This window comes from Cyprinodon variegatus, unplaced genomic scaffold (assembly GCF_000732505.1).
Source record: "Cyprinodon variegatus isolate N-32 unplaced genomic scaffold, C_variegatus-1.0 Scaffold18, whole genome shotgun sequence".
NCBI classification, from domain to species: Eukaryota; Metazoa; Chordata; class Actinopteri; order Cyprinodontiformes; family Cyprinodontidae; genus Cyprinodon; species Cyprinodon variegatus.
The window spans coordinates 1,861,239-1,875,842 of NW_015150471.1; the positions used below are offsets into that span (position 1 = coordinate 1,861,239).

Sequence of the window (14,604 nt, forward strand, 5' to 3'; positions counted from 1 at the left end):
CATACGTGTATAAATAAGGCACAGCGTCTTATCTGCAGCCTCTGGTGTTTGTTCTGCTTGTTCTGCTTCATTGGCTCACCGTTCTTGTGTTTTCATAATTAGTATATTACTTGAGCTTTTTTGAGTCCAATACTGAAGCTGTCAATAATCACTGCTGCCACCCTTTGGTTTAGGGGGGAACTGCTTGTTCTGCCAAATATTGTAGAGTCTTTTTTATCCTCTTTCTGGATTTTGATTTTGATCTTGATCATTATGTAATTGTTTTTTCTTTTTCCTTTGGTTGATTTTTGTTTTGTTTTTATTATTCATTTTTTCCTTTTCAAGATATCTTGTTCACAGACCGATGGAAGGACAGACACAAACAAACAAACAAACTCGACTAAAACCATTTCCTCCTTGGCTCAGATAAATAGTCTACAGGCACCTTTCTTTAATGCAAAGAAATCAGACATGCAGTTATTGTCACAAAGCTGCACCAGTGCCCCACGTCACGACCAAGCTGCGCAATCTTAAATATAAATGGGTAAAGGAAATAATTCAATAGAAAATTTTATGGAAACTTTGTTTAAAGACATTAAAACGCAGCCACAACAAAGACTGTGGAATGATTTATGACTGGGTGAGGTCACTGACATTCTCAGGGAGATTTTTGGGAAGTTTGCTTAAGTTATTTTTTAATTTGACACAAGGGGAGTGTGACGTAAAGCAACAGTGTATAGCTAACCTAATGCAAACCTTAAATTGCAAAGGTTAGACCAGAACGGAGCAAAGCAACAATAATAGCAATACCTTTTCCAATTGAGTTAGTTTGCATTGTGAGTCAAGTTGGGTGCACTCCCTCTCAGGATTGTTTGCAGTGCATGACCGTGCCAGAGGTAAAAAAAAAAGAAGAATGTCAATAGAAAAACATGTTTGTAATATAAGAGCTGCAGTCATGTGCCACCCTCTGTGTGAAAGCGCCCGCAGACGCCGTGCCGGAGATTCAGAGGAGGCTGGAATCCCCACTGTGTCTGTCTGGGAAATCTGGGTAAATGCTCTCTAATCCTGTTGATCCTTGGCTAAAGCCAACACTTCCTCACCTGCCAGCCTGCCATGCTACAGTGACTTAGGTGAAAAATGTAGGAAGGTCATGATGACGAGCCGCAAAACTTGGCTGTCGGTTTATCAAAAAGGTTTGATCTTTCAAAGGCAAACAGGTCAATGTGAGATGAAGGAAATATAAGCGCTTACATTTACATAAACCTGTTTGTCTAATAAAAAGTTGAACATATTTGAGTTAACAAAAGCTATACCAACTAAACCTGTTTACAGTTTGTCACATTAGCTGCAAAAACTTCAATATTTAGCCCACTGTTGTAAAAATGACTTTGAACATCTCTAAGGGGGGACATGCTTTTCTATTCAGTCTCCGTGGGAGCTGTAATTCTGCTTTATTTATGGCTGCATGTCTTTTGGGGTTTGTCCCAAACTGCTTTGAACTAGTCAAAAAGAAACGTGTCTATTCATCTTCGTAACATGTCTGTGGCTTCGGCTTCCACTGGTTCTCATTCTATTGTAGCTCTGGTTGTAGGGTTTTTGGACTTTATTCTGCTCTGCTGCCTCTAATAGGTTTTCTACCAGGAATCCTATATATTTAGCTGCATCTGTTGGACCATCAACTCTCACCAGCTTCCCTTTGTTGGCTGAAAAATATTTCACACAGCCTGATGCTTCCACTACCAAAATGTACAATGGGGAAACATGGTCTCAAATACAGCCCAGAAATCCATTGTTGCTCTTGCCTCGTCATACTGTCCTTCAAAATAACCAAATTATTGGGAGAATTCTTGTCTTTCTTTCAGCATTCGCTTTCCTTCTGTTACTTAACCGTTAAAAGTCAAATATACGACCATTAGTTGTCCTGAGAAAATATTTTCCCATCTCAGATTAATGGTCTATCTGCCCAGCCTGTCCTTGAAGGTGGACAGCCATATCTTGGTAGTTTGCAGCTGTTATTAAATCTTTCCATATGGGATTATTTCATGAATAGAGTTCTATGGGATGTTCAAAGGTTGAGACATTGTCTTCTGACGTAAATCTTTAAATTTCTCCCCAACTTTCTCTCTAATCTGTCTTCCTTACTATTTGCTATTGTTCTTAACAAAACAGCTGGATTTATGATAAATTCACATCCAAGCCAGGTTCCTAGAGGAAGGGCTGAAAACATAATACTTTGGAATACATTTTTAAAAAACTTGAGTAAAATGTATCCTCTCTTATTTAGCCGTTCAATGACGCACCACTTTGTGTTATGGCAAATTTCAAACAAAATCCATTACACTTACCGGTGTAAAGATTGTAAAAAAAAAAAAAAAGTAACACTGTAATCTTCTCACTTTTTACCTTACGGCCATTTTGCACTTCATTCAGTTAGCCAGATGTGTTTTTGTGAATGGACGACATTACTTTGTAATTACCTGGGCTGTGCTTTCAGTGTGGCCTGTTCCATCAGCTCCACGCCCACAGCAGACACACACTCACACAAATGTTCAGCAGGCAGATGAGCCGGCGAGCACGCTCACGCACACACACATCAATGCGTGCCTCCCTTCCCCAGCTGGAAGCGCACAGCTGCTGCTGTTTACCCTGTCGGGACCAGAAAAACATCCTGTACAGTTCTCTGGGTGAAAACCTCCCCTCGCATAATAAACACGAGCCCTCTGCGCAGTTTGAAGCCCCACTTTGGGTGGTTTCTGTGGCCATCGAGGCAAAAGGTCCCCTCCAGCAGCCGGGCTTGATAGACGTTTCAAAATGGGGAACTTTTTTGTGATGATGTGGCCTCAAAAGTTCATGTTACATTATCTGTCATGCAAGAAAACAAAGTGATGGTTAACATCTGGATAGGAACAAAAAAAGATTGCCGAGCTACAGATTTACTGTATGTGCCCCTCTGAAAGTAATCTCTCTGGCCCTAAACGGGGTCTAGCTTTCAGTCCGACTTCGACAGAGGAAGTTTTTGCTGCTGTTGTGTCTGGAAGAGAAAAACAAAAGTGGGCAAGGACACTTAAGGCTGCCTGAATGCGGTCGTGTGCAAGCATGTGTGTTTCTGTGTTTATGTAACTGTATTTCCACTTGTCTGTCTGCTGTCCTCTGCTTCCACTGACAGTCACTTAAGACTTTTTTTTGAGGGCTGGCACAATAAAGACATTCCAGTCCAAGCAAGACAACTATCCTTATTCCTCAGAGCTTACAGACGGTAGTATCGGGGCAGGGCCGACTCACAAAGGAATCTAGCAGCGTCTTTTGTTCATGAGCTAACCATTATGTCTGCTTTCTGTTTATTATCTCTTGTAGCAGTGGCATTTCACAGTCCTCCAGTTACCATCAAGAAGGAGCCGCAGAGCCCGGGCTCTGACCCCAGCCAGTCCTGTAGCCACAAACAAACCTTCAGCTACCCCAGCGGAGAGCAGTGCCTTTACGCCAGGTATAAAGGTTTTTCAATTGGTTTAGCAGAATAAAGACATAGTTTCAATCACCATCGGTCTTTGGAAAGGTGGAAAACAGAGTTTTGAAGGGCAAATAGAAGTGGGTTGAACCTAAGCCATTTTTTACTTCAATCTATCAAGTGATTATTCTCAGTTTGAACACCTCTATTATCCCAGAGGTGCTCTAGAGTTTTCACTAAGCAATGGTGGAAATACATCAGGAATTAACTTTCAAAAGCAAATATTGCTGCCCATTAAACTCATATCTGAAAGCTGTTTCCAAAGAATTCATAGTCTACAACTGTTCAGTTAGAACTAGAGCAGAAAACATTTCATACAACTTCTGTTTCGCTCAGGAGTTTATATTTCTGCAAATTTGCGGTGCAGTTTAGCAGGAAAAAATTACAGAAAGTTTAATATTTAGGAAAGGATCTTGACTCTAATCTCAGATCTCTCTATACCAGAGTGTTTGACAAGTGTGTCCATGGTTTTATAGCTAAAGCTATGCCCAGAAAATGGTAAAGAAACACAAATATATCAGAATGATGAAAAAGGGAAAGGCTTAAGCTGCTGCAATGGGCCATTCAAAGCCCAGAGTTTAATTTGAGTTGATGAATGCATTGCTGCAGAGCAAAGACTGCCTGATTTCTAACTCTAACATCCAAGGAGAAGTACAGCATTAAAGACAATAGAAGACAGATGATTAATTGCATCTGAAAATAAATAAATAAATGAAGCAAAGCAATGTTCAGCAGGCCTTTTTGCAGTGCAGTTTCTTTTGGGTTTTTTTTTAGCAATAACCTGGTAATGGTGAGCAAACCACTAATTATGGACAGGTTCTTCTCCTTTAGCTCTGTCGGTTGTGTTGACTGCAGCATTCCCCCAGCCTTTGGGACCTGAATTCAAACCTTCATTTTTGTTATTTTTCTGACAGTGCCTATGAGCAGAAAAGGGCTGCAGGAGCTAAAAGCTCCTGTCCGGGTACTCCCATGTCTCCAATGCAGCAGCATTACTCCCCAAAGCCTGCAGCAGCTGGACGGCCCGACGCCGGCTACCTGAACCCAGCTTCCACCTCTCAGCCTCTTCCCAGCAACAGCTACCACATTAACAACAGGTCATACAGCACACATTTTAAATCTAGACATAAACATTTTTCCTTACCTTTTAGTATTAAAGGTGTGAAAATGCGAATGTTGTGTTTATATCTTCCAGTTCCAGGTTTCAGGGCACTTCAGCAGACCCAATGTGCCCCCAGTTCCCCCCACCAGCACAGGCCTTTCAGCGCATGCCATCTGCCCCAGCTGGGCATAGTTCTGCTGGATGTGGCGCAGGAGGGGGTGGGGGTCCAGGTGGCGGAGGTGGCGGCGGGGTCGCGTATCATCGGCAGCACTCTGACCCCTGCGTGCCCTACCTGCAGCAAAGCTTTAAGCAAGAATACCTGGACCCTCTGTATGAACGAGCGGCTCATATGGCAGGACAGGGCCATGCGCAGGGCCACGGCCACGGACCCCACCCACATCCACACTCTCATCCACAACAACATCCACACAGGTTTCCACCAGCCCACATGATGGTTAAACAGGAGCCCACAGACTACACCTATGAGCCTGGTGAGTTATGCAGACTGATGTATTCCCATGTAACTGTCTGGGTTTAAGAATATCCTGCCTTGGTTAGATAATATCACCAGAAAAAGGCATTCTGCCCTCTCCTCACTGAATAACGGTGCTCCTACACTATGATGCTGGAGAACATCTGTCCTCTACACATCATATCCTACATGTCGACCATATACATACATTTTGTATTTATCCTGCCCTCCTTTGACAGGCTTTGCTAAAACTCTATCCCTAAGCTGATTGTGATAAAACATCTAATAGGTTTCCTTCCAGAAAGAACATCTTTTTGGGGATACACCACAAATACTTGTGGTTTCAGCAGGTTAAAACAATCCACTGGACTTGGTTTCCAAGTTTGAAGACATTTCGCTTCCCATCCAGGAAGCATTTTAATTCAAAATGTCAGGAATAGTGTTGAGTTCGAGGTTTTATACAGTAGCCCCAACAAAACATTGCTTTTGTTTTGAAGACATGCAAATTAAAACGGACGAAGGAGTCCACCTCTTTGGAATGGGGGTCGTTTAGCTAAAAGCAAAACGTCTTCAAACTTGGAAACTAAGGCTACGTTCACACTTGATGCTCAATTCCGATTTTTTTTTTTTTGTTAAATCCGATTTTTTTTGCGTTGCCGTTCACATTTCCAAATATATGCGACTTCTATGTGATCTCCTGTATAAAATGCATTCATACAGCTTACGTGTTCCGCATGCGTAGTAGAGGACGCAATGACGTCACAACCCTGCGTGCTTCGTGTTTACAGAAGTAAACATGGATGTAGCGCTGTAGCGCATCTAGTGATCTTTCCAAACTTTAAACCCTCAATCTTTTCAAGATGGTTAAAAAAAATGATGCTCTCTGCATTATCGGCCGCCATGGTGTTTGTTTTTCTTGCCGCTTCTGTATAGCAAGAAGCAGAATAGTGACCTTTGTTGGTTACTAATGGCGTTCAGGTCGGATGAATGCGACCTGGCTGTTCAGACATAACCTGACTCCGCCAAATGGATTTGCTCCGCATATCCATCTGGAAACCTTCCGTTGAAGTAATTTTGGGAAGGGGCGAAAATACTGGTTAGCTGATTGGCCTATGTTGGTAATAGACGGGCCAAATAAACCAATCAGATCAACGAAGCATATGACGTACTAACAGAACGACGACGAAGAGGAGCCAATTGATAGATCAAACTCTTGCCGAAACCACTCGGGAGAAGAGCAAAAACATCTTTTCCTCTGAGAAAAGCCTCCAGAGCAATGTTTTGCTCTTCTTTCAGTGAAGAAATACTCTGTAATTCCGATAAAACTTGCTCGATAGCCACGCTAACGCTAGTTTCATCGGCTGAAGCCGCCATGTTCTTTAGACTGAACTGTCGCACTTCTCGTTGCGTCACACCTCAACCCGCCTCAAAGCCAACGCTGATTGGACGTTCGTTTGGTGAACGGCTCCAAATTTTCTTCAACGGAGAGTCTTCAGACGAGATCAGGATGGTCTCACGAGGCTAGTTCAGACACACATTGCATTTGAAAAGATCAGATACGTATCGGATGCAGGACCACATAGCCAAGTGGCCTGGGTCGCATTGGAAAAAATCAGATCTGTGTTGTTCAGACTGTCATGAAAAGATCAGATCCAGATCGCATGTGGGCAAAAAAAGTCGGATTTGGGTCACTTCAGGTTGGGGTGTGAACGTAGCCAAAGTCCTGTGGATTGTTTTTAATTTTCTTTTTTTGGAATAACTATGACCTGCATGACTGAGAATCTTCACCAGCGATTTCAGCAGGTTTTCAACTTTAGCTATTAACTTCTGCTGCTACTCCAGAGTTAAATGGTAAATTAAGCGAATTTATGAAGTGTTTGTCTAGTTTTACTGACCACTAAAGGTGCTATAGAATATGCCCACATTCACCCAATTGGTCAGCCTTCTGAGTGGGACATTCATTTATCCATTCAGCTGCAGCACTTCATTAACTAAATCAACATTTAAAAAAGAAAAACGTGGAGTTTCAAGAAAATATTTAAAATAATTCTTAAATATGTTTCCAACCTGAATGAAAAAAAACTACTAACTGACTGAAACAGGAAGAAAAGGTAAGCTGTATCATTCAGATCCAAAGTGATGAAGATAAGAATGTTCTGCATTTAGGCCATTTTGTTGACAGTTTACGTTTGCGTTGAGAGGAGAGGGCTCTGGTGAGCGTGGCTAACCCCGGAGAACAAAATGTACAAGGGGAAAACAAACTTTCCACCCTGAATGCCGACTGCCTTAAAGACTCCTCCTTTCAACTCTCTGATACTCTGCAGCAAAAAGAGAGGAAAAAAAAAAAAGTTTAGTTTCTACTTGACTCTGCTGCAGCTTCACTCCGCCCTCTGTGTATAGAGGCAGAGGAATTTCATTGAGAAAATGGAGGGCACTGGAAAGACTAGAGTCCCTCATGGAGTGCTCCAGGGTTTCAGGTTGCAGCAGCGGCTTCCTTTTTCTGCAGGCAGATGAACTCATAATGGAAAAATGAGTGTGGCGGTGGTAACTCAATCCTCTCACTGGCTTGGCTGCAGGAGAGGGTGGGGGGGTAAAACTGAAGGTAGGGCAGGCGGTGGACCGCGTGCGGTAGTCAGCTTAGGTGCTTTAACAAACAAGCTTTATGTGCAGGGAGCTCATCTGCTTGCTTCTATGTAAGAAATCCAAACACCCGGCGCACTTTCTCCTCTCATTCCACTGCATTAAAGATGCTCCTGAGCTAGCTCTGGACATTTCAGTCTAGTGGTGGTCTAGATATCCACCATTGTGAGACAAAAAAAGTAGAAAATTAAAGACTGTGAAATAAAAACTTGAATTTGGTGGTTTCCTCTTCTTTTTAAACAAAGTGTATCATATTTGATACGTGAGACTTGGAGATCGTCAGTGTGATATTTTTGGTTCCGGAAAACACTGACTTATAAAATAAGACATGTCGTGGACAGACAAATACATTAAAGAAAAAGGCCTAATGTCTCAGAAATTATACAAATAAAGTATCTACGTATATAAACTTGCACAAAATATGTTTTTTTTTTTTTTTCATATGTTGGAAATTAAAATGACAGCCAACGCTTAAAAAAAAGTAAATGTTCTGATAACTTTTTTCATGGTTTAGGTTTTAAAGGGTTAAAAGTGCCTCGGATTTCACAAAAGTCACATTATTTAGGATTATTTCAGCAGGAAAGAGTGATTAAAAGTAGAAAAGTCACGATCCAATATTAATATCAGTCTGATTTTAAAGGGAAAAAAAGTGTTGTCAAGACTACACCAACTGAGACAGGAGTACTGAAACTGGGCCAAGACCTTTAGAGGTGTAGGTCTAAAGGTCTTGGTATTGGCTCGGTCTCGACGCCCCTTGGTCTTGATTGGTGTGGTCTTGACTACAAAGAACGGATATCGTGTTTTATTTGCCAACATCTAAAATCTGCGATATTTTCATGCTGATAGAAACACTCTGCTTTGAGAAAAAGTTTCTTTAGCTCATTGGTTAGTTCACATGGGTCTGTTTTTTCATACCTTTTGTTGTTGACTTTAGTTCCCTGTTTAAGTAAAATGACTTGATCAAGCCTTTTCTAACATTCTACAGTATAAAATAACTAAGAGCCGGCGTGATTCGTGCTATTATCGTATCGGGTCGATACGCCGCGATATCGGTATCGTATCGGAAATGATCAACTGTCCTAAATAGGGATAGAAATAGCACCCGATGAGAATAGACCAATTTTTTCTGCCAATATATTATATAGTTTGAAAAAAAAATTATAATTTAAACTGAAACCTTAATATCCCAGATTTCTTATGGTGCTAATCTGTTTTTCTTTTTGGTGTAGAAAGAAACTTATTTTGCCGTCACCCACTGACATTTTGGTGCTGTAGGATAGCTTATGTGATGATGGAACTATGTAAACTATCAGGTTTTTTTTCCTACTTCCACCATAGCTGCGGAATAAATACAACTCCGACTCAAATATCAGAGAAATGACACAGTAAGAGAATCACTAATGCTACAGCAGCTCTCTGCACCAATGCAGATTCACTGACTTCTATTTAGGTTTCAAGCATTCTGCTTGAAGGATGTGAATCTTGACAGCATTACAGTATTTTTTCTGGTTAACAATGAATCAACTCATTCTGGGAGCCGATTCTAAAAAATGTAAAAAAAAAAAAAAAAGAAAAAGCAAAGGCTGCAAAGGTAATGTATCCCTTTCTGACAGAGGTGAACAGTGTGGATTTCTCAGCCTCTATCATGACATTCAACATCCTGCAAAGACATGACAGGACTTGATGTTCCACAAAATCCCCTTCATTTTTTTTCTTTAAATCTAGACTCGTGGAACATGTTTCTTTTAATTAGCCAACATTCATGACATTGTAAAAAAGAAACTGTGGGAACAGCTTCTCTTAACAATAAGCACTCAATGCTTCAGACTGACGCACCTTCATGGGCAGCAGTTAACATGCCGTGAGGGAAAGATGTGTCCTAAAGCATCAATGTTTTAATACATAAATGGAAAATGGCAGCTGTGTATAAAATAGGCATGCAACTAATGATTATTCTGCAAATCAATTAATCTCTTGAATAATCAAATAGCAAAAGGTTCCTTAAAGAAGACTTTTTACTAAATTCAACCAGGTGAAACAAAACAATTTCCACTTGTGGAGTTCTGGATAGAGCATATTGACAGATTTAAGACATTTTTTGTCCTAAATACAAAAGGTATGCATATATTTTATTTTCTTATTTTGGTATAATAGCTGTTCAAGGTAGGTTACTCTGTCAGCTAAAGGTAAAGACACGTTTTAGAGTCTATATACTCAAGTTAACGATTAAACGATTTCTAAATTAGTTGACGAGTATTTCAATAATGGATTAATCACGGTTAATCTGATTAATTGTTGCAGTGCTAGTATAAAGTTCTCAAAAGAAATAACTAAGTAAAAGTAAGTATTCCTTAATAAAAAAAAAAAACTTTGATAAAACTGGAAATCACTACTAAGAAATATAGCTATGTAAAACGTGTTGGCAATCATTTGGAAATTAAACTTAACATTTTGCTAATAAAAAGAAGCATAACAAACAGATTTTTTTAGTGCCTTTACTTCATTAAAAGAGATAAAACTCTCAGACTTAGAATTACACAAAAGCCACAGTGTAGAATTAGATGCATCCCCATCTATACCTGATAAAGAGGGCTTTCTGTAAGAATACGATAATATTTATTTGCTCTGTCTGTGCATGGTGTCAAACTAACCAACAAGCAAAACAAAATAAATGTCACTTTACCACCATTTATGTAAAAGTTATACAGCAGAAACTTGATTTTATCAACTTTTAGGACATTATTTAGAATGAAATGTAGCTTAATAAATAACATTCGCCCCTCTCTAGAGAAATAAAACGAATTAACAAGGTTACATAATTACTCAAAAAAACTTTAAAAACTAGGCAAAAAAAATTAAGTGGTGCTTTATATCCATTGACAAGTGGAAATCCTTTTAAAATAAGTTCTGGTTATCTTTTTTTTTTTAGTAGTAACAGTGTCTTAGATTTTTATGTAAATAAGTAAAAGCATATATTTTTATGTCTCTAGTGTAACAAAATAAAAGTAAAGGTGTCAGTAAAGTACAGATCCTGTAACACTGGAAAAAATCAAAATCTAGATAAGTCATTTCTTAAAATAAGTGCATTTGTTCTTGAATTTAGAAGGTAAAAGACATATTTTGCCAATGAAACAAGACAATTTACATTTAAAATAAGAAAACACAATTACATTGTCTTATTTCAAGTGCATTTTATTTAAATATCTAATTTTAAGAGTAAAAATACTCATTCAATTAGCAAATCATGTCATTTACCTACTCAAATTAAGGATAAATTCACTCAATTTGAGAAATTTGTACTTATTTCTAGATCGTTTTTTCAGTGAACAAAGTATATTTACTCAGTTACTAAACATTTAGAAAATGGTGATGAGGCTAATAAATTATTTTTTTTTTTAGGTTAATTGAAAATCATGGTTAGAAAGTTTTAACGAAGTTGCACGCCACTCTGCAATAATCCATGTTAAAAACATGGAGGCTAAAACTTTGTGCGTGCTGTCGTGACACTTGAACACAAACGGCCTCTCCACTAAGTGCACAAATAACCCCGGTGCTCTCACACCCAAATCTACCCATCGCTCCCCGTTGGTATCAGACATATTATTTACAGTATGATCGAAAGCTGCTGCCCCAAAATGGAGGGTTTGATGTTCCCCAGTGGCATCTTATCGCAACCACAGCGCTGCAGCTGCATTCCCCAGAAGTGAGTCACTACAGTGAGAGCCACAGTCAAAGGGCTTTGCATTTCAGTTGTTATCCACTTGCTTTTCTCTGTGATGCAGTTGACAGGTAGCCAAAATAAAAGAATACCAGTCAACACACGTAGAAAAGCCAACTGACTCATCCTCTTTGTGAGTGCACAGAAAGGTAAAGAAAAAAGGAAGCATATGCACAAAGGTGAGCAGCTTAGCTGAAGGATGTGATGCACAATGGCCTTTTATTGGCAAATGCAGCTTTTTGTCCCCAATACTTGGGAAGATGCCTGATGTGAGTCTAAATATACCCAGAGGAGTTATATGATAAATGCTTGTCCTTGCAGTGTTCATATCGTGTATGTATAATAAACTACATTTTTTTCTTAAAGGGATGGGAAAAAAACAGTAAATCTGAGGTTTTGTTAAATTTGTTTGTGTTTTTAAATTATTGTTCCAACTCTAGAGCTCCGTCTTTCAGGCTGAATCTCCTCAGTATGACTTTGGAGCTTGAGCGCCATCATATCTTGTTATGTTTCTAATAATTATTAAGGTTTTTTTTTTTTTTTTTGCTAGTGATTGGTGCAAATAAGAACAGCAGTGAAAATTAAATAATAAAATAATAGTGATAAAATTTGAACTTTTTCGATCTCACATTGGAGAAATATACTTGTGCATTTGAACGATCCCCTGGGGGAGCAGTGGGCTGCCACTGTGCGGCACCCGGGGAGCAATGTGTGTTTAAGGGTCTTGCTCAGAGACCCAGAGTTCAGGCTGTGGGGATAAATTCTCGTACTTGCAACCTTCTCAGAGCAGAAGATGATTGTTCTAACCCACTAGGCTAACACTCCCCCATAATATAAAGTATTGCCACAGATTCTCAATGGATTTACATCTGGACTGGAACATCCTTACAGATATTCTTTGATGTAAACCACCAATTTACCGCCTTTCCTGGCGCTAGGAACAATCCTACCACCTTGTGTCCTATTGCTGACCATAGGTCAAGGTCATGTTAGGTGTTAGTTTTCCTCTGCACACTAGAAAAAATCGAAATCTAGATAAGTCACATTTAATTAAAATAAGTTAATTTTTTTCTTGAATTGAGGAGGTAAGTGAGACACTTTGCCAGTGGAACAAGACAATTTACATTTAAAATAGGAAAAAAGAATTGCTTTGTCTTATTTTCAGGGCATATTATCTAATTTATCTTATTTTAAGCGTAAAAATACTCATTCCATTGGCAAAGTATCTTATTTACGTGCTCAAATTAAAGCTAAATACCCCTAATCTAAGAAATGTTGACTTCTTTCTAGATCGTTTTTGCAGAGCAGAGTTTCAGTTGAAAACAAAAAGATAAATTTTGGTCTTATCCAACCAGACCAGGTTCGTCCATATGTTTGCTGTGTTTTGTGTTGTTTTGGCAAATCACTAACAACCTTGAAAAGACAGCCTTTTAAAAAGCTTTACTGGTTTAGTGTACAATGAAGTTCTCAGATGATAACTTAAACATGGTGCAATAAAAGCTGGTGGGATATTCTTTTAAATCCTAACTTTAGGCCGCCTCTACATCAGTAACAACCCTTGGGGCTTTCACTCAACCATAAGAATGATTTAATGATTTATTTAGTGGTATCAGAACAAATATGTTTGATTTTAACTTCCTGCCATATTTTTATATTTATAATTGTATAGGATTTTAAATGGATGTTCTGTTAAAATGTGTCTGATCTTGGCATCATTCTTATTGATACCAAATCTGTTTTCTTTGAAATACCTAAAACTAGACGTTAGAGTATCTGGCTTGAATGGAGAAAATGTCTTTTTAAGAATTGGAGTGGGGGGGTAAAAGGAGATTCTGCAACTATTACTGACCTGTAGCTCTTCTTTCTGTCCCAGATGTGCCTGGTTGTCCATCCATGTACCACCACAATGAGGGCTATCCAAACCCCCAGCACAGCAATGAAGGTAACCCTTTCCTCACCTTTTACGGCAACCCCTTTTTACATTTTATTAAAGTCCTTTTCCGTTTTTAAAACCTAAAAGTTAGTTTCATGCAGCCAATCTTCTCTGTCTAAAAAAGCTTTATCTTCTATAGGCTCTGTGGTCATTGGCCAAGCAGTGGTGTGTTCATGTTTCCATAGGCCAACCAGTGGTGTGTTCGTGTTTCCATTGGCATGGACTCAAAGCTCACCCCTGCCTCATGAATCCTTGAATAAACAACTCCTGGAAAAAAAAAAAAAAAAAAGCAGAATAGTTCTCCTGCAAAAAGGAAAACAAACCCTCCCCTCTCTCCCACCGTTTGTTGGACCATTTTTGGTCAAATTTAGCGTGTCAAAGCTTTTCTAAATGCCCTGAAACACTTTTAGATGCTTTACTTATGAAACGTTGCTTCCCTTTTTATCACTAAGAATGTACACTTATTCCTTCACTGTTATTCTAGCGTGAATATAGCTGCTTGTGTTTTGGTGGGACAGCATTTAAAGTTTGGCGCAGATCCTGAATGCAAAGCACAGCTGTTCTTCTCAGATCAAGGCTGCTGGAAACCAACACAGCTCCCTTCTTGTCTTGCAGGCTATCTGTTCGAGAACGACTCCCGTGTTGTTCCAGAGAAGTTCGAAGGTGAGCGAGCACAACCCTTCATTCCCACACATTTACACGCCTCAGTCCCAGCAGACGAGCTGCTTAGGGCAGCAGGTATCTTAGATGAGGTCACTCCAATCACTACGTCTGCATTGTAAAGACACCTGAGTCCCCCTCGCTGAGATGTAAACAGGTTTGTGCTCTCCAAAGCTTTACTAAGTGGATTTGGTTTCATCGTACGGGGCTCCACTGTCACACAGATGAGCAGATTCCCATGGTGTGGCTGTTTGTTGACGCTAAAAGTGATTGAGTGAAAAGCCTGAGGTGTCAGAGGTGGTAGAACCAGTGAAGCGTACATGTACTATGAGAGAAGACGGCAGTAACTTAGCCACAGTTCTCACATTCCTACAGATGTGTTCAACATATCCAGTAACAGGTAAACAACTTAGAACCAATCCAGGACGTACAAACGTTAACCTACTTACAAGCGTTCAGCCTTTAGCTTTATGGTTCAAGTTTTTCCTCTTTCTATATTACAAACAGAAAACTTTAATTTAAGCCGTTAAAGGAATAGTACACCCAAAACATGATTAGCCTTCATTTTCTACTCACCCCCATGCTGAACAACACTCTG

At 39.5% G+C, this 14,604-nt stretch overlaps 1 protein-coding gene across 1 annotated transcript in view; it reads left to right on the forward strand.

Moving 5' to 3' along the window:
• Positions 1 to 14,604, forward strand: part of etv4 (ets variant 4) — a 52,690-nt gene that overhangs the window by 31,299 nt on the left and 6,787 nt on the right. The window contains exons 5-9 of the mRNA XM_015387391.1: positions 3,334 to 3,463; positions 4,399 to 4,578; positions 4,677 to 5,074; positions 13,287 to 13,355; positions 13,962 to 14,009. Coding sequence (XP_015242877.1) covers positions 3,334 to 3,463; positions 4,399 to 4,578; positions 4,677 to 5,074; positions 13,287 to 13,355; positions 13,962 to 14,009 — 825 coding nt within the window. The remainder of the gene's footprint in view (positions 1 to 3,333; positions 3,464 to 4,398; positions 4,579 to 4,676; positions 5,075 to 13,286; positions 13,356 to 13,961; positions 14,010 to 14,604) is intronic.